The 18764-nt window shown below is 33.2% G+C and overlaps 1 protein-coding gene across 3 annotated transcripts in view; it reads left to right on the forward strand.

Moving 5' to 3' along the window:
* LOC148610879 (vacuolar protein sorting-associated protein 16 homolog) overlaps positions 1-18764 on the forward strand; it is a 59281-nt gene that overhangs the window by 13634 nt on the left and 26883 nt on the right. For 2 of the 3 annotated variants that reach the window (XM_088590727.1, XM_088590728.1), the window contains exons 1-2: positions 5749-5903; positions 17915-18006. In XM_088590727.1, the coding sequence (XP_088446853.1) occupies positions 5860-5903; positions 17915-18006 (136 nt within the window). In that variant the 5' untranslated portion in view covers positions 5749-5859. Of the gene's footprint in view, positions 1-5748; positions 5904-17914; positions 18007-18764 lie in introns of those variants that run through there. The other variant, XM_088590729.1, reaches the window with a different exon arrangement.

The raw sequence follows: 18764 nt of genomic DNA on the forward strand, positions 1-18764 counted from the left end.
TTGTGTAAATAAACCTTCCTTAAACCATTCAATAAGTTGTTACCAGAATTGGTCACAATTATTCTACGGATAAGTCTAAAAACTTTATTGTTCAAATAGATTTCTGTCGAAAAACCAGGCATCTATCGTCATGCATTTCTTAAAACTGCATTAGCTGTTATTTTCGTAATTTTTTGTTTCTGTTGAAATATGCCTTAACTTTGAATAATTTCTACGAAATTATATAGTGTCATTTAATATCCACAAATAAAATGTGTTAAATACATGAAATATGTGTCTATATGTTTATTGTCTTGCAAGACAAAAAACTGACCTAGATAAATTCGTATGCATGTGACTTCTGGTGACCTTAATACACGCAAGCCGTAAAAGAAAAAAGTTCGAATATAATGCAAGGATCCTTTTGATGTTTTGTTTGTTTGTTGGGGGTTAACGTCCGAGCAGCAATACGGATCCTTTTGAAATTTACGTATTGTGATACAACGTGGCACAAATATGGTCAGAAACTGTCATTATTTATTTATTTCAAAACAAATCAAGAAAGAGATGAAATGGAATGTAAACAAGACACGTGCTTACCTGTGTATCCGTTATTTTTATTTTTTCCCAAGGTTGAAGTATTTTTAACCAAGGTTAATGTCCTGTCGGCAATATCTTCAGAAGTAATGGCGTAAAATAATTAGTTCTGAGCCAACGATTTCACAGTATAGGTATTAGTGACAGCGACAGCTATTGCTACAAACTTATTTCATTAGATCAGCAAAATTCAGTAGAATCAAAACTGAACTATGGCAAACCAAAGTGGACAAAAATGAGCATTTTCTAATATTAAAAAATGATATTACAAATTCATTTTCTAATATTACAAATTAGATTTCTTTTATCACAAAAAACTTTTTTTTATACATTTGATACATCGCATCTACCCCGAAGAACTTGAGATAAAGAATACTACAGACACTGTGAAGTCGGCCTCATATCTTGACCTACACTTAGAAATCGACGGTAAAGGAAAACTATTGACCAAACTTTACGACAAACGTGATGACTTTTCATTCAGAACTGTCAACTTTCCTTTCATCTGTGGCAACATCCCTTCAGTGCCTGCGTATGGAGTGTTCATATCACAACTCATACGTTAAGCCAGAGCTTGCCGAAACTACGCAGACTTTTGTATCGCGCTAGAACTCTAAAAAAAATAAGCTTTTGGAACAAGGTTATGTTGCTACAAGATTGAAGTCATCACTACAGAAGTTTTATGGTCGTCATGATGAACTTGTGGATCGTTATAGTGTATCCATCTGCACCATGAATACTGATTTATTCAACGGGTCATAGTTTTTTCTTTCCTCGTTTGTCTATCCGGACATGACTTTTTATGAGCAACTTGGCGGGTGTTTCTAGAAAAGCAGAGGACGCTTACCTTTTCCGGTGCACCTGGTCCATGCTCCCAGTTTTAGTGGAGTCCGAGTTGCTCATTTGCTTTTGTTACTTTGTATGTATGATTTTAGTTACTTTATGTTCAATGTTGTGTATGTCTGTTTTCCATGTCTGGTCTTTGTCCCTGGATCACATTCTTTTGATTACCGCTATAACCTTGGTTCCCTTGATTACTCTTTAATATTAAAAATCATTTTTTAATATTAAAAATTCAATTGAGTTTCTAATATTAAACAACTATTTTTGAATATTAGAAATTGATTTTCTAATATTAGAAAAGGATTTGTCGTATTCAATGACGATTTTCTAATATTATAAATTCATTTTTTAATATTAGAAAATCATTTTGTAATATTAAAAAATGTGTGATATTTTAATTTTTGATATTACAAAATGAATTTCTATTATTAAAAAATATTTTCTAATATTAAAAAATGATTTTGTAATATTAAAAATTCATTTTCTAATATTACAAAATATTGATTTTTGTCCACTTTGGCTTGCCATACTGAACAAATCTGGCAGCTAATGCAGCTTTAAAAGAAGTAATGTTACAAATTTCACCTTATATCTCAGATGAAAGAAATGGTAAATCAAATGTGACCCTTAAGTTTTTGCCCTTCAAGGACTATATTTAAAATCAATTGCAATAATTTTCCTTTTATTTCAAACAAAAATTCTACAACCGATAAGTATTTAACACTCAGTTACTGTGAAATAAAATGATGTCTACTGGCTCATTTTCCTCCAAGGATTCTGACCGCAAGTAGGGCCAATTAAAAAAAATGTTAAAATATCCAAAATTTTCACTAGAATCTGAAGGAAAGACCCTTATTGTTTATTGAAAAATTAAATGAAAGTTTAGTACAAAAATTATCAACAAAAGTCGTTGAAAATCCATTTTCGGTAAGTGCAAGATGGTCCTCTTAGGGTAACGGTTCTGTCTTAGCTGTCAGAATTACACCTTGGGACAAGCCCAGCATGTGGCAAAGGACAGAGTTAAATGTGGGGGACTTGTTGCAGCCTTATGTCCCATTCAGGATGAAGAATATAGATTAGAGGAAGTTCGAATTAATTTCATTTCAAGTTTTCTGTACCTCAGAGTGTAAGAGCTCCATTTATTGTCGATATCCAAAATACATTGGGAAGTCATATGATTGACAATTAATATACTAGATGGGTCAAATGCTGAGAAACTCACCTCGGAGTATATATCAACTCTAGAACATTTAGGAAGATGACTGCTATAGATATACCCTACAACAGACACGGTTTCTGTTTCTGAAAAAAAAATCAGGCGTCTTAGACATTTATATGAGATATTGGTTAAAAACTTGAAGGAACATAGACACTCTGATTTCGTTACTACAACAACATGGTCGCATGGTCACTGTGGTGTACCGTTACTTAGTATATTATAACGTCACATGTTGGATAAACAATCCTCAATAAGATTGTTCTACGAGGGAACCCAACTATCTCTAGGAACCATTTTTTCATTTTAAGTGACCTTTTATATCTGCCCATAAGTATATGTACACTTGTTGCCATAGTTCTCAAGACAGTGGAGGAATTTACAGACCTACAGTACAGTACATGAACAATGTCACCTGATATTGCAAAGCGTTTTCTCAATTTCTATATGTCACATTCCATAACCATCTTCCCAATTCAACAGTTGGTGACTACCGCATCTTACCTTACAAAAATGTATAACTAATTAAAATTGCAACAGGAATTATTATTTCTCAAAAGATCAGATTTTAACAAAAAATCGAAAATAAATGCCCTTTGTGGTTTTTTTTTTCTTAGAGTTGTCAATAAAATGAAAAACAGGTTAGCTCAAACCCAAAGGGCCATGTGGGCTATTGCCATCACTTGGCATCCATCGTCGTCGTCGTTGTTAACAATTTTTTCAAAACTCTTGTTCTCTGACACTACTAGGCAATTAGAATCAAACTTGTTATGAATGTTCCTTGGGATGTTCTGTATAGAACGGATTTGGGAATTTTTAATCCGTCGAAAAACATGGCCGCCGTTACGAAAAATAGAACATAGGGACAGACACAAGTTTTTTTCCGTATATCTCCAAAACCGTTGGGTTTGGTCAAATTCTGACGTGGTAAAAATTAATGTTCAGCACGATGAGATTTAATGTGGTCAAATGTTCATGTTAATCAGTTGAGCTATATTGCCTTTTTCGACGTTTTTCGCTATTTTTAGTTTTTTGCGTATACTTTTAAAATTTTCTCATCAGAAACTACTGGACAGAATTTTATGAAAATTGGTGGGATTGTTTCTTGGGTATGAGCGCTAGGAATTTTTATCTAAGAAAAAACATGGCCTATTTTACAAAAACAGAATGTTGCTTATCAAGTCAGATGATTTATAATCTTTAGTCTCTAATTGTGTACCAGTTCGGTAAGGCCAAAATAAAATATATCAGATTTTTATCCCTTCACTTAATTTTTTTTTCAATTTTTAAAGTACAGGGGATAAAAATCTGATATTTTTTATTAATATATCAATAATCAATATAAAAAATAAAAATTCCTTGACCGTCCGACCGCCCGCTCGCCCCTAATTTTGAAAAATCTAGGATCGTTTTGTTTATGATTGCCTTATTTTATTAATACCCATAATAAACTAGTATATACCCTTTTATCGACTTTTTATACGACCGCAAAAAATTTGCGGATGTATGATGGCAATCTCCAAAACAGTGCCTACACTCTAGATGCTACAATCAGCTCTATCAGAAAATGCATGAACCTTGCAAAGGAGTCCGCGAAAAGTGAACTATTTTGCACGTCTTTATCTGATTGTCAAACGAATTTGATTTGAATAATGTCCGAGAATTTCGAAAGGCCTGTCCGCAGCAGTTAGTAAAGAATTAGAGAAACGTACTACTGCCGCTGCTCGAAGATTTATATAATGGTATCACACTATCGCCGTTGGCGTCTGCATCTGTCAAATTTCATTTATTTACAATAACTTGAGTAAAACTTGTCCGATCTTTTAAACAATGTAACAATTTGTTCCTATGGTCATGGCCAGGCGCTGTTAAAAGGACGGGCTTGCCGGGCGTACGCTTCCTTAAAATTGTAAAAACATTTTTTTTGTGTATTTTTTCTTGATTTTTCACTAACTCTACCTCCAAAAATCTTGCATCGCTTCGCTCGATCGGGCATATATTCTATAATACCCCCACCCTAACGTGAATCCTGGGTTCGCCACTGAGGGAAAATCCTACCGGCTTTTGTCCCGTCCTCTTTGAAAAGAAGAGGCTGCAAGGGGGAAATAGGTGTTGTCATTAGAATTGTTAGGAAAAATGTTATTGATAATCGGATTTTAATGGTTCAGCAGTTAACGTGTTCCTTCCCTCATGATAGACTTATCTTTAATAGTTTCGGAATTAACTTTTAGCTCACCTGGCTCGAAGGACATACTATGTGTATGTTGTACGTCGTCATCATACATAAACTTTTTCAACATCTTCTCCTCTGAATCAGAGACCTTTTATTTAAGTACAGGTCTATGTCTGAATATACTGGACAGATTGTAATCAAACTTTGCGTGAATGTTCCTTAGGATTTTTCCAACAAACTTGTGTGGGAATTTTTGATCTAGTGAAAAATGTGGCCACCGTCACTAGACCATAGAGGTCAAATTGCAGAATGTTGTAAATAACTCAAAAGCAGTAGGATTTAACTATAATCTGACAGGAGTAAATTGTTAAGCATGTTGACATGGACCTATGCCGAAATTTTCAGAAAGATCCATTGATGGGTGAATGAGTTATGGGTCCTAGTCTAGTTGATATTTTCCCGAAATTTATATGTCCAACTTAGACCAGGTACGTGAGTGATTTAGGCTATCTAAAGCTCTAGTTTAATGTTATGGTCCAATTCTGATTATGTTTCCTTTTTTACATTCCTCTTGGAAATCGCTGTCTGCTTATTTCAGATTCAGTTTTCGAGTTCGAGTTATAAGGGCTCAAAGAGTCCACACCCGAAAAAATCTTATCAGATTTAGAAAGTTATTGCTTTTATTTGGGTCGTAAGAATGAATATTTTAGCAAAACATGATTTGGGTACGGATACGGGTTACACATTTTAGAACCCTACCCAAAAAATAATAATGTGCTCAGAACAGAATTCAACATGCTGCCGTTATATTATGCTGCGCTCTGTGAAGCTCTTTACTATGACTTCGAAACATTTGAAACCAACCCGACAATATTCAGACTTTCTTACGCGGGAAGTATAACTCACACACAAAATATTTTCTGCACATTTTTCTTTCCGGATATATCAATCGCCGACCGGGATTGTATACGTAGTAAAATCATTTTTCATTTACTTAAGCGACGTAATGAATACAGAAGACTTGAATAGAAAATAGAAAAAACAGTTTCAAATGGCTACTGCGGATTGGAATCCTCTTGGAGAAGTGTACTTCAGGTACAGGCAAAATTTTAATTTGAGCTGTCACAAATACTAAAGTAGTTGTAGTATGTTCCTCTCTTTTACAGTCAAGTTATCAACTGACACTGACTTTGACACCCCCTAAAATAATTGGCCTAAACGGCCTAATGTTTCAGAAACCATTTGGAACCATTCAACTAGATATTTTCATGCTTTAAGATCTTGTGATTACAATTAGGATTTATGATCTTGAGCGACTACTATTTTTTTATTCTCTAGGTGTATATGTATCCTCAATCCTAAGTCTTAACAATGCAAGTAGTCTGAATTTCCTCAGACCCTGCAACCCATCTCTTTTTTATTTAGATTTTCATATTTCTTGTTGGGGTTAGAATGATTGTAATACAAAAAGTACTGGGGAGTACCCCCTTCAACCGCTTCTAACAACTTTCAAATTGAAATCGTGCACATCACACCTCCCTAGTTCAATTCTGGAATCTTTTTCCTGTATGCTGATACCATATTTGCTACAAAAATTACAATTTTTATTGAAGTTTTGACCATTTTTTACAAGACACCGTCCTTTGTTGACATTTTGAATTGTAATACATGTGAAGTGGCATGAGATAGGAGTAGGCGGAGCTTGTTACTTTTCATTGGGAATGATCAAATTTTAGGGGAAATACTTGCAAATGCAAGTTGAAATTAAATTTTGCTGGTAGAAATTATTTCCACAAGCTAAAATTTGCTAGTGGAATTTTATTTGTCATATAGGTAAACTCCACAAATAACCCAAAAAACTTAAATTTAGCAAGTAATTTAGCAATTGTAAATTTTCAGTACTTGCTAAATTAAGCTAGTGGAAAAAATTCTGAAATTCAATCCCAGAACGGAGCAGACACAATTTTGAAAACTGGAATCTAACAGAAAATTTCATAATTCCGGTGAAAAATTAGTTTTGTGTCAGCTACTGTTTCGTTCCAAAAGTAACAAAACATATAAATTATCAAATATATACATGTAAATAGGGTCAGTATGCTCCTATTCAATTGAACAATACCTGCCTCTTACCTGTTGAGTTAAAACTCATGTTCTCTTGATCGCATACATTATTGATTTTCTATTGACTTGTAATTAGGGTCAATGTAATGGTTAAAATAACAACAGGTGAACAAACAAATGTAATTTTCTTTCAAATGCAGCATGATGTGTTAACATCTAGAACCTGAAATGACAGGAATGTCATCACATGGTTTCCTGGAAAGAATGTTTCGTTTTCAATTATACATTGTATTAATAAGAAACAGTAATTTAGTAGTAACAATAGAAATGAAATATTTTTCCTTGTTAATTCCATCAAAACTGTCATTGATGACTATACCAAGTGGTGGTTTTCATTAACATAGAAGAAGTCAAAGGGAGGTAATTATAAAGTATCCAAAGTAAAGGTCTCAGTTATCACTTCCAGGTCAAATGGTCATTTCTCTATGTAGTACTAAAAAGACACTGAACATAGACAATGATAGATCTATAGATTATTGTAAATGGACAATCTGTGTGTGTGTGTGTGTGATGATTGAATGTAGTCCAAATAAATCACAGGATGTATACTTTAAAATCATATTTGTAATTAATTAGAAAAGTGTATGAATAGTGTTTACATGTGTAAGTAATTTGCCTCCATTGTGTCAGTTGACACAATAATGTTGGAACAATTTGGCATTTTAGTATAACAGTATGACTTACGGTTTTAAAGTAGTAGTGACCAACTGAATTGTTTCATTTTGAAGTTGTGAAATCACATGACCAGAGAAACCTCAAATCTTCTCTATTTCTGAACAATTTGGAACTTTCTGTTTATGTGTACCTATAACAGTTTAAGAAATTTTTTTACAAAATTAGTTTTTCTGCTACAGGGCAGATAACTCTGGAACAACATATGATCACGTCTCACAGGGAAAATTCCAAATTCTTATCTTAGATTGCAAAAAATGGTCAAAATCTTGTTGCGATACAATTTAATCAGAAGCGTGAAAATGTGGTGGCAGAAAAAAAAAGGAATAATGATAATCAGAAGAAATACTAGAAGGTCTTGACCTTAATTAATGAACATAAACAAATAATTTCTTAATTGTTAAAAACTACTTAGGGAAAACACCAGTCTATATTTAAGAGATAATTTATGGATCAACTTAAACAATTACCCAAGCCGTGTACTACAGTGTTCTCCCGAGTCCTATAAGGTACTGTGCTGTACAAAGCTATCTAGTTTGAGTGCTGTGCTATTGACCTCAGTACTGTGCTATGTTGCTACCAGCACTGCTACAAAGTTAGATATTAGGATTAAAAAACAATTACAACAGGTAACGTGTGTGCCCTGAGGTCATTTACAGGATCCTACAAGGTATTTAGCTGTTGAAACCGATAGCAGTAAACATGCTATGGTCTGTTGATCACCACATGACTGCACATGTGTCTGACCAAAAATTAATTTTAAGGAAGGTGTAAATAAGATATCCTACAATTAATCAATCAAAACTGACTATGGTCAAAGGTAACTCAACCCTGGCTAAAAGCATGTGGCTATTTATAAATGGAAAGACCAAGTTCAATTTGTACCATCACAAGATGTTTTCAACATTAGAAGCTGATTTACCTTATAAAAGAACGTATTAAATTCCAAAACAATATTTATTCTCTTGGATACTTCCTAAAAAAAAAGGAAGTGACTGTCTTTTGTTTACAGTACCATGTTGTGTATCAAGAGCACATGTTTTTGGTGAGAAAATCAGTTAAGTAATAGATTGTAAAATCCCCACATGTCTAAAAATAGTACCACAGGTGTGATGAGAAAATTTATGGATTTACATTTTTCGTAAGTCACGATATGGGGTTTCCGTCACAAATAAACTTCATTTTAACATAATAATAATAAAAAAAAAACAAAAAAAACTAAACCAAACCAAACAACTAGTGTGTCAACTTTAAATAACAAGAATAAGATTTATATTTTTTTCCTGGTAACTAGGATAGCTCCACACTACTGACTTCCTGAAAAATTTTGGCAGCATGAATTGCAAGACCAGAATAGTCCATTACATCTGATTAGATAATTCTAAATCTATAAATATATTGAAAGTTACAAAGACTAGAAAAATAGTTTACTAGAGATTGCTCTTAATCAACTGAATATCACATTCATATGAGCCGTTGAGGCCCCCAAAAAATTTGAAAAATTGAAATTTCCAATGGGTCTGCTGCCAGCAAAAATTTGCAAGTAAAACATTAATGAAGAACCCCTGATTGTGTATGAATTAGAGTAATGTTTATGAAGAATTACTTATCATAATTGTGTTCAATGTGAAAAGCAAAAATAATATATGGTATTAAAGTTTAGTTATAACTACTGCAATTAAGAAAAAAGGTAAAATATTTACCTATGAATATTTCATATAAACATAAACAGCAATGTACATGTACAAATGTACATTTTGAATACACAGTTCAATTTTTAAATAATACATTAAATACAAAGTGGGATGTTTCGACACCGGACCTTTTAGTGTCGTGTCACACTCACTGAATACAGCGCTATCCAAAAATCCTGGGAGAACACTGCTTGTACTCAAGAAAAGGTCAGAATATTGCTACATGTATTACTTTATAAGGACTTGTAGACTTTCATAACTATTTACAATATACCTGAGCAGGGAGTGTATATTATAAAGTTCCTGATCTGAATTACAGTTACTGTATAATTGATTATGTATAATATTTCTTAAATGCAAGTCTTTTCTTTTTTAATATTTTGTCATGTTGCTTATAATTGATATGTTAGCTGTTTTATGCTGATGCAATCAAGTTTCTTCTTCTTTATAAGCTGGCTTAGAAATAAATTTTTGAAGTTTCTTTCAAGTAAAATAAAAAGTATCCCAAAATACTAATATATTATTCACCATATTTGGTTGTTTTACATGCAAATGATAGACAGCTTGTGATGCAGTATGACTGTGAAAAGTGGCATCGCAAAGTTTCGAATGATCAACCATCAATTGCCCATCTAGAGACGAAAGTACTAAAATTCGAGTGAGATAAAAAAAAGTATGCCCCTCTGCTGCATTGAAATTGCAAAAATTGTATCAATAAAGTGGAAAACAATTTTTTTTTCGTAAAAACTTTTAACTAAATATAATCAAATTATTGATAACTGAATTCTCTCTGATGTACTTTTCAACAATTCTGCAATGTTCAGCACAAATTTTCCCCAAATTTGTGTTCAACTATTATTCTGTAGTGTATACCAATTTATCAGAATAAATTTATATATGAAAGGAATAGTTTATTTCCTGATTATTTCATACATTGTACCTAAATTTAAAAAATTTCCCATGCAAGTTTTAAGAATGTGACTTCTGTAAAAACGTAATTATTTTTTTTTTATGAATTATATATATTTTATTTGTAGTTTCTAGCATAGAACTGTAATTAGATTTAATTACAGATTTATGTCTCTAATACTTAATGATAATTATTCATCAATCATGTAGGTAATTTGATGGAGCCTTTTAATTACATTGTATCATGTCCTGTGAAATTGTACCTGTTTATTAGAAAACAATAAAATCATATAAATTTATGTAAAAAATAGAAGACAACCTTCCTTAACTCAGGAGACTTCCAATTATCTTGCCTAAAGCTGCTTGTAAGAACCAATTTTATTACTTTCAACAACTACCTTTCTAGAATGCACATGATGTAACTGTGGGGATGCAGCAAGTACCTCTCAAGCAAACAAAAGGATTTTTTCAGATCTTTCAAAGGGGTTATAAGGCATAGTTTTAACTTATTTGGAGCTATCACCCAGTGCAAAAGTTGTCTTTTTAGTTGGTGACATTGTTATACTTTCAAGGACGAAATTTTGTCTTCTTATCAAATTTAAGGGAGGTACATTCAAATACAAAATGTATTTAGAAAATAACTTTTGACCCAAGAACCAAGTCTTATCCATTTTGGCATTATACCTGTGTAAATTGCTATATTTTTCTGTAGGTATTATTATGATGCAAATTATTCTTAGGCAAAAATTTGCAGTTTGTATATCTTTGGTACTATATATTATAATGTTATTCATGTATTTTCGTTTGCTTCAAACAGCTATATTTAATGCAAAACAACAGTTTTTTACTCTATTGAAACTATTGTACCACAAAAGAAGGATGTTGATTAATATATTAAGTGATGAATCAAATGCATTTTTTTTTAACAAATTTAATTAATTGATTGCATGTTAAAAACTGTGGCCAAAAGGACTATGGTCCCATCTGTGATGATTTTCCTGCTAGTGTTATTTTCCACAGGTACAAAGATACAAATACTTTATTCACAAATCAGTGGCCCACTGGGGGCATTGTACTGAGTAAACATGAATATACAATGGTTACAATATGGTGATAGAGTTAATGATGGAAAGAATACAGACTATTAATGCACTTACAGAATGTATTATGTATACAATTAAATTATTCTCTAAGTGTATAACAGTAATTTATAAATAGTTTGACAGACACAGCCTCTGATGCTAAGTCTTGTGGAATTAAAAAAAAAATTGTCATCTTACAGTGTTAGTAGACTGGTATGCTAGGTGTGTCCATCTTCTGTCAGGAGAACTCCAATCGAAATGGGTTACAAGATAATTGGAACATTAGCTCAATGTATCACTGGATATATTGCATTGAACACAGCCTACCATTTCCCTAGCCAGACAGTGATGAGACTTACCATGGGTTATGTTACATCAAACTCATGGGTGTGCAAGAAAGAAACATGTTAAACATGACCATATACTTATTAGTGAAATGCATATGGATGTGTAGTGGGAGTACTTTTGTTGTGTTTTGTGTCCCTTGGGTATTTTGGGGTTATGGTTAAATGTCTCTGTTCTTCATTGATATTCCCACCCTTTGGCACATTTTCCTGATCCCAAATTTGTAAATGTTCCCGCTGGTTAACTTCTACTACCCAGTAGCCTGGCAGGGACTGATGACATCACTGGGAATATAAATATTATGTCACATTACGGGGACCAGGGTCCTTCTGCTAGCAGGCACCAACAGCAATCCTTGTTTGAACAAAATATTCACAACATTCGTAATCTTAAATCGTTACAAATTGGTTACGGTAGACTTTTTATTACAAACACAACAATTAACTTTCTATCTTACATACATAGCAGTAACTTGTTTTGTAAACATTACACAAATAAATTATTGAAATGAACAGGATTATTTTATCTTGTCGAACTCAGGTACAGCAGTGGGACCACCAACATACCAAAGTCATGCTACAGATGAATAATTAAGTGACTAAACAACCCCAACAACCAGCTACAATAAAGCCATTGTTCCTCAGGTTCTTCAAGTATTTCCCCATCATGCTGTGACTGTGCTGTAGAATTTTAAATGCAGGAAAAAAAGTCACCGAAAAAAAGTCACAGTAAAATAAAGTCACAATGTACAATTTACATACAAAATGTAAGGTAATGGTCAGTTGTATGTATGCAAAAAGTCACAATATGAAATGCCAGAAAATTGTCACTTTTGATAGGAAAAAATTCCCAACGATGTTAGAACTGATGCAAATTTTTTATCGTTCCCTCCACAGGACTCAAACTCGTACCGCTGTGACATCTATGGCAACACTGCCTGCACAAAGTCCAGCGCCCTAGACCACTCGGCCAGCTAGGCTATATAAAAATATTGCTTTCGCTGGCTGGGTCATTCCTCTTCGCAGAATTAATCTAGGGCTGTAACTTATTACACGATGTGTGGTATTACGGGACAGTTCATTTTAGGATAGGGGATCAAATTAATGTCACAACAGATCAACATTTTACAAATGTCTCAGAATGTGACGACCCTATTCGCTACACTGCTCCATCGGATCAAATTGATACAGGGAAGATATATAATTATAAACGTATAGAAAGGTCTGAAAAATTCCCAACGATGTTAGAACTGTCAAATTTGCGATGCAAATTTTTGGTCGTTCCCTCCGCGGGACTTGAACTCGTACCGCTGTGACATCTATGGCAACACTGCCTGCACAAAGTCCAGGTTTTAATTTAACGTATCCTAATAAAATATTGTTAAAAGTATGTGTAAAAAATTTTTAATGATTTAATTTTTTGTTCATGTAAATTAATATTAAATGATTATTAAAAATATTTGTATTTTGATGCAATTTTTTTTTTTTTAAATCAAAAGTTTTAGTTATTTTTTTTTCTAACAACAGGGAAGCCTTTAATTTCCTAGTTTACTTGCATTTTCAACAATTATCACACACTTATGTTTATGTTACGAGTAAAAGAAGCCACACACTTCCTGACCAAGGGTGACAATATCCAGACATGATTGTGGAATTTGTTTGTTTTGTTGCAGTGCTGGCAAGCTTTTTTCTGACATAATGCCATCCTTACCTTTAGCCTACGACACTTTTGATGTTCATTTATGCTACATAAGAGTCTAGCCCTGTGCAGGTCCGGGTGTTAAAAGAATAGGCCTGCAGCAGCGCTAAGCTTGTCCTAAAAGGCGACTAAATAGTGCTCAAAAACCTAGCCAGGGGCTAGGCGCTCTGCCCACAGAGCACCTGGGATGTGTACCCCAGGCAGTGGTATCAGGTACCCCTGGCGTGTTACATGCTAGGGTTGTCAGCCTATAATACGGAAAACCTGACCGCAAACCATGGTGGTGCACCGTGTTGGGAAAGATGTCACGTTCCTTGCACGTTAAAGAACCCTGCTGTGGTATTCAATAGGAGTAGGAACCTTTGCGCTCCGCTAAATTGCCCGACCTTACCCATCCCTCCCTTTTTCTAGTGGCAATCAAAATTTTTGGACCCAACTATCCTTGTGTCCCATCCCTCTTTTTTCATTTCATCATTATTTCATGTTCGTCATCTGAATATAGCTGAAATATTGCTGCTTGGATGTAAACCCCAACAATCAGTCAATCAATCATAAAGAGTTCAAGAATTGTTTTATTACATGTCTGTTCATGTATTTTATTTGTAAACATACAGAAAATTAAACTTACTAATAATTGAGGCCACACCAAATTAATGTCTTGTTTGTCAAATCACATCTTCCTTGCCTGGTTTTTGTTCCTGGATTACATTCTTTTGATTTCCACTAGAATCTTGGTTCCCTTGATTATTCTTCATTTTTCGGCAAAACTAGATTTTAGGTTAATTGTTAACTTGTACATCATGTGTTTATGTCAGTATTGAATAAAACAGCCTTAATCTGCATTGTGTGCTATAAAACTTTCAGTACTTAGCACTGAACTCTACCTCTTCTTAAATCAGTAGAGTATACTGGAAAGAGCTTTGCAGATTTTTAATGAGGCTAGATAGTGCTCACTCTTATGAAAATGTTTGCATCCAGGAAAGCAAAGCTATAATACCAGCAGGTAAACTGGGATATTGTGATAAGATTTGTGAGGAATTTCGAATGAACGTAAGTTCATGATGAGAGAAAGTTCATAAAAATGGATGATAAACACTATAACAAGCTTGAGATTGCAAAACAATTTTTTGTATTTTGTATTTTGTAAACATTGTATTTTTCACATACATAAGGCAATGCTTTGCTTTTGATGGATGACTCATTGGCAACCATACCACATCTCCTGTTTTTATAATTAAGCACTTTAACACATTGAAATTTTTTTAAATGAAATTATAAAGATGTACATTGCATCCCTTAAAACAGACCAGATTTTACCAGGTGAAATTGGAAGTAAATATATAATGAAAAAAGAATCATTACAGTAAAATCTGGATTTGATTAAAAAAAAAAATTAAGCAGAACTCTTCTTTAATGAAGAAGAAAATCTGGTGTTTTAAAAACCTTTTGTAAACCCAATATCAATCATCTAAATCCAAATTTCCTATCACTCATGGCCCTCTGTAGGTCCAGATGTCAAAAGAATAGGCCTTTAGCAGTGCTAAGCTTGTTATAAAAGGTGACTAAATAGTGCTCAGAACCCTAATCAGGGGCTAGGGCACTCTGCCCACAGAGCCACTGGGTTGTGTACACAAGGTGGTGGAATGGGGTACCCCTGGCATGTTACATGCTTGGGTTGTCAGGCAAAAATACGGAAAACCTGACCGCAAACCATAGTAGTGCCACATGTTGGGAAAGATGCCACATCCCTCGCACGTTAAACAAACCTGCTGTGGTATTTGATAGGAGTAGGAACCTTTGCACTCTGCCATAGGAGGCTAAATTGCCCGACCCTACCCATCCCTTCCCTTTTCTAGTGACAATCAAAATTGATCATCCCTATTATCCTTGTGTCCCATCATTTTATTATCTATTTCATGTTCATCGCCGGAATATTGCTGCTTGGGCGTTAAACCTAAATAATCAATCAGTTAATCAATCATATCTCTCATGACCAGCAGAAGTTTAGTATATTGCTGGGTAAAAAACAAATTCACATTGCAATTTATTCCTCACTAGAAGTGAACTTGTAGATGTCTTGTATCCAAAATTTATCTGTCAATCTTTTCAAAAAACAATAAACCGGATTGGACAAAATATTCTGCATTTCAAATTATGGTTATGATGAAGTGGCAAAGCTGGTCTGAACTACAAACCGCCCCTGATAATGTGAGAATTTTCACATATTCAGCTTGCAGCTAGGCTTCCCTAATGGCCTCCAACTGGCAGAATAAAAAGGAGTACAAGTACAAAAATATGGCAAGCTGACTGAAGAAACACTCACAGGATTCCATCACTCAAATATGAGAGTTGTTATGCGCTGTTTAAACTGTGAGGGACCTTTGTCAGAAGTAAAATGAAAAAAGATTGCTTTGCATTTCCTTATATAGGATTTTGATGTTATCTGTTGAGTTATGAGGCTGATGTGAGTTTAAACTGTTCAGGGAACAGGTAATATTACCATTTATGGATAAAGAACTTGCTAGAATTGTTACTGTATACCTGAATGGTTTAGGTTAAGGTCAATTGTAGATGCTATTGTAAACCAGAATGGCTACAGTAAACTGTAGATTACAATAAACTTTTGACAGTCAACCATTACTTGTATATAATTTGTAGTAAGTTGAAAAAAAATGGGTGTTCAATCCATTGATTGGGTTAAATTCATCCAATATCTAATAAATTAATTTGAGATAAGTACTGTAATCTGATTGGTTGAAATAATTTTGTTATATCTCAATGGATTAAAAAAATATTGACACGCCCCTATTCAATTAAATTCATAGCTACTCTTAACACGTTTAAAGATAAAAATATGTTTTAAAATTAATTTATGAGAATTGGCTATGATAAAAATTTTGTCTATTGAAAAATAACAAATTTTCCATGTGCTTATTTTGTTTATTGCCAATTCTTAAATAAATTAGGGTGTATTTTGGAAAATTATTCTGATTCGTTAACTAATAATAAACTTACACTCCATTTAGGAAAAACTGAATGTATGCTGTTCAGTCCATCAAAGAATATCAAAATGATATTAGATTAATACAGTGCTACTTTGATTATTCCTGTTCGTCTTCATATAGTAGTATTGGAAATGAGAATGGCAAAGAAACTACTAATATTACAAAATAAGTTTGTGAGGTTTGTTCTTAGTCTGGGACCTAGAGCTAATAGCATAAACTGTGATGTATTAGACAGGGTTAAAAAATAGAGTGAAACAGCATAGACTTAACTATGTTTTCAATGTTTTTTATGGCAATGCTCATAATTATTTATCAGGTTTTCATGTGAATCATATTAATACAAGAAGTACAATGCATATGAACTTTCGTGTTCCAAGCACAAATATTTATGGCAAAAATAGTTTTTTTATTTTATTGGAATAACTTTTTATTTCTATTAAAAATATTCATGAGAAATCCTCATACAAAACAGCTGTAAAACAACATTTGCAATTGATGGCACGTAACAATGAGGAGGAGGAATTTTTTCACTGATTATTGGTCAGTGTAATGTAAATTATATTCATGTTCTTTTTAATTACTATTTTTATGATAATATTATTGAAACATACATTTTTATATATAACAAGATATTGTTTGAATTTGGAATTATTTTGGAATTAAGAAAATGACAAAAAATAAAATTTGTAAAAGTAACATTTACGAAGGGGGTTAGTCATGCCCCCATGTCTAAGGGGTAGGGTTAGTAGGATAACATAAGTCCAGGAAACTTACTAACCCCCCTTAGTCATGACAGCATGACTAACCCCCTTAGTAGGGGTAAGTTTACAAATATGCTTTTTTCACTTATTTTCTTAAATCTAAAATAATTCCAAATTCAAATAATACCTTGTTTTATAATTAAACTTATATAGCATTTTGGGTAATCCCAGGCAACCAATGTACTTTTGAAGAGTTACTAAAGAATATTTACATGTACATACTTTTATGTATGATAATGTGTACCGGGTATTGCTATTTAAATTGCTTATAACTGTTTTTTGTTGTAATTTTGATTATGTTGCTTTAATAAATTTGATTGATTTATTGATAACTATATATGTTACTGTAAACCTGAATGGTTATTTTAAACCAGATTCAAAGTTTTGATCAGTGTGATCTTATAGTATTTTAAAGCCCTGAATTATGCTAACAGTAGTTTCTGAAAACTTAATGCAAGTTCCACTCACTGTTCATTCAACCTGATATCTGAAAACATGTTTCTGGGATGTTTACGGTAAATATGCGTTTGAATTTTGCTGAAACTCCTATCAGGTATGAGCATCTGGAGACAGCATTAAGAGCAAAATGGTTAAAACTTTAATTTGAGTGATTTGTTGAGTATTCACCACTTGAAGCCATGTTAGCAATGCAAAGAAGCTCAAGACCCATCATAGTTTATACATGTAGAAAGGTCAATTGTTAGTAAGTGACCATTATTTGAACTATTCAGCATCATTACAACATACTGTTTCTAAATAATATTGTGAAGAGTATTGTTGCTTTTTTTAATGTTATACAATGCTCTTTTCTGGTTGTAGAAAGACAGAGTTGTATTCCATGGGATGGGTTGACAATGTAGATTTGAAAAAGTTTGTATCCATTACCTCCTGTCAGTATGGTGGACCACTAGGTATGCTTGTATAATGATAATAGTAACAACCCAAGGTTGATATATGAAGAACTTTACTTTCTTTTTTTATGTCAATGGACGTTCTAGTCCAAGCAAATTCATATTACAGAATTAAATTTTGAACTATAAGTTGAGTTACCCTTATATACAGGGGTTCATATTAGTGTGGTCTAAGACCCAGAACCATCATTTTCTGACCTTGGACCTTGACCATCAACCTGTTTGATTGGCACTTTATTGAGGACTTTTGGTTTTCTTCATGGACAAGTGAACCAGTACCATATTTTGGTGTGTATAGTGCGTAGTTGTGTATGATGCGCAGGGTGTTTTTTCCTTTAAAAGTTGATGTAAAAAAACTTTTTACTGATGTATGTATGTATTGTACGCAGTGAAAATAGCGTAACTTGTTAAAACCACAAACATTTCTGGCTTTTATTTATTAGAAGGGACCATTTCGTGTGTTTTGTGTATTTATTTCAATGAAGAATATTGTTTTTGTTACTTCTTGTATTTATCTGTTTTGTCAGTGTTTATGTGTATTCATTTACTATTCAGGTAAGAAATGTGTAATGTAGACAATAGTTGAAATTGTCAGCTTGAACATATGTTTTGATTATTTTTGAAAGGTTGTCTATTGAGAGTAATTATTTTCTGAAGATTGCTAATTTTAGAAGGACTGTGTTTACTACAATCAATTAAGGGGTCTGAGCGAACAATACAGACGGTCATCAAATAGGGCATGTGTGTTTATTAGGCCA

This window comes from Perna viridis, chromosome 7 (genome assembly GCF_037379345.1).
Source record: "Perna viridis isolate PV_CMFRI_1.1 ecotype Kerala chromosome 7, ASM3737934v1, whole genome shotgun sequence".
Taxonomy (NCBI): Eukaryota; Metazoa; Mollusca; class Bivalvia; order Mytilida; family Mytilidae; genus Perna; species Perna viridis.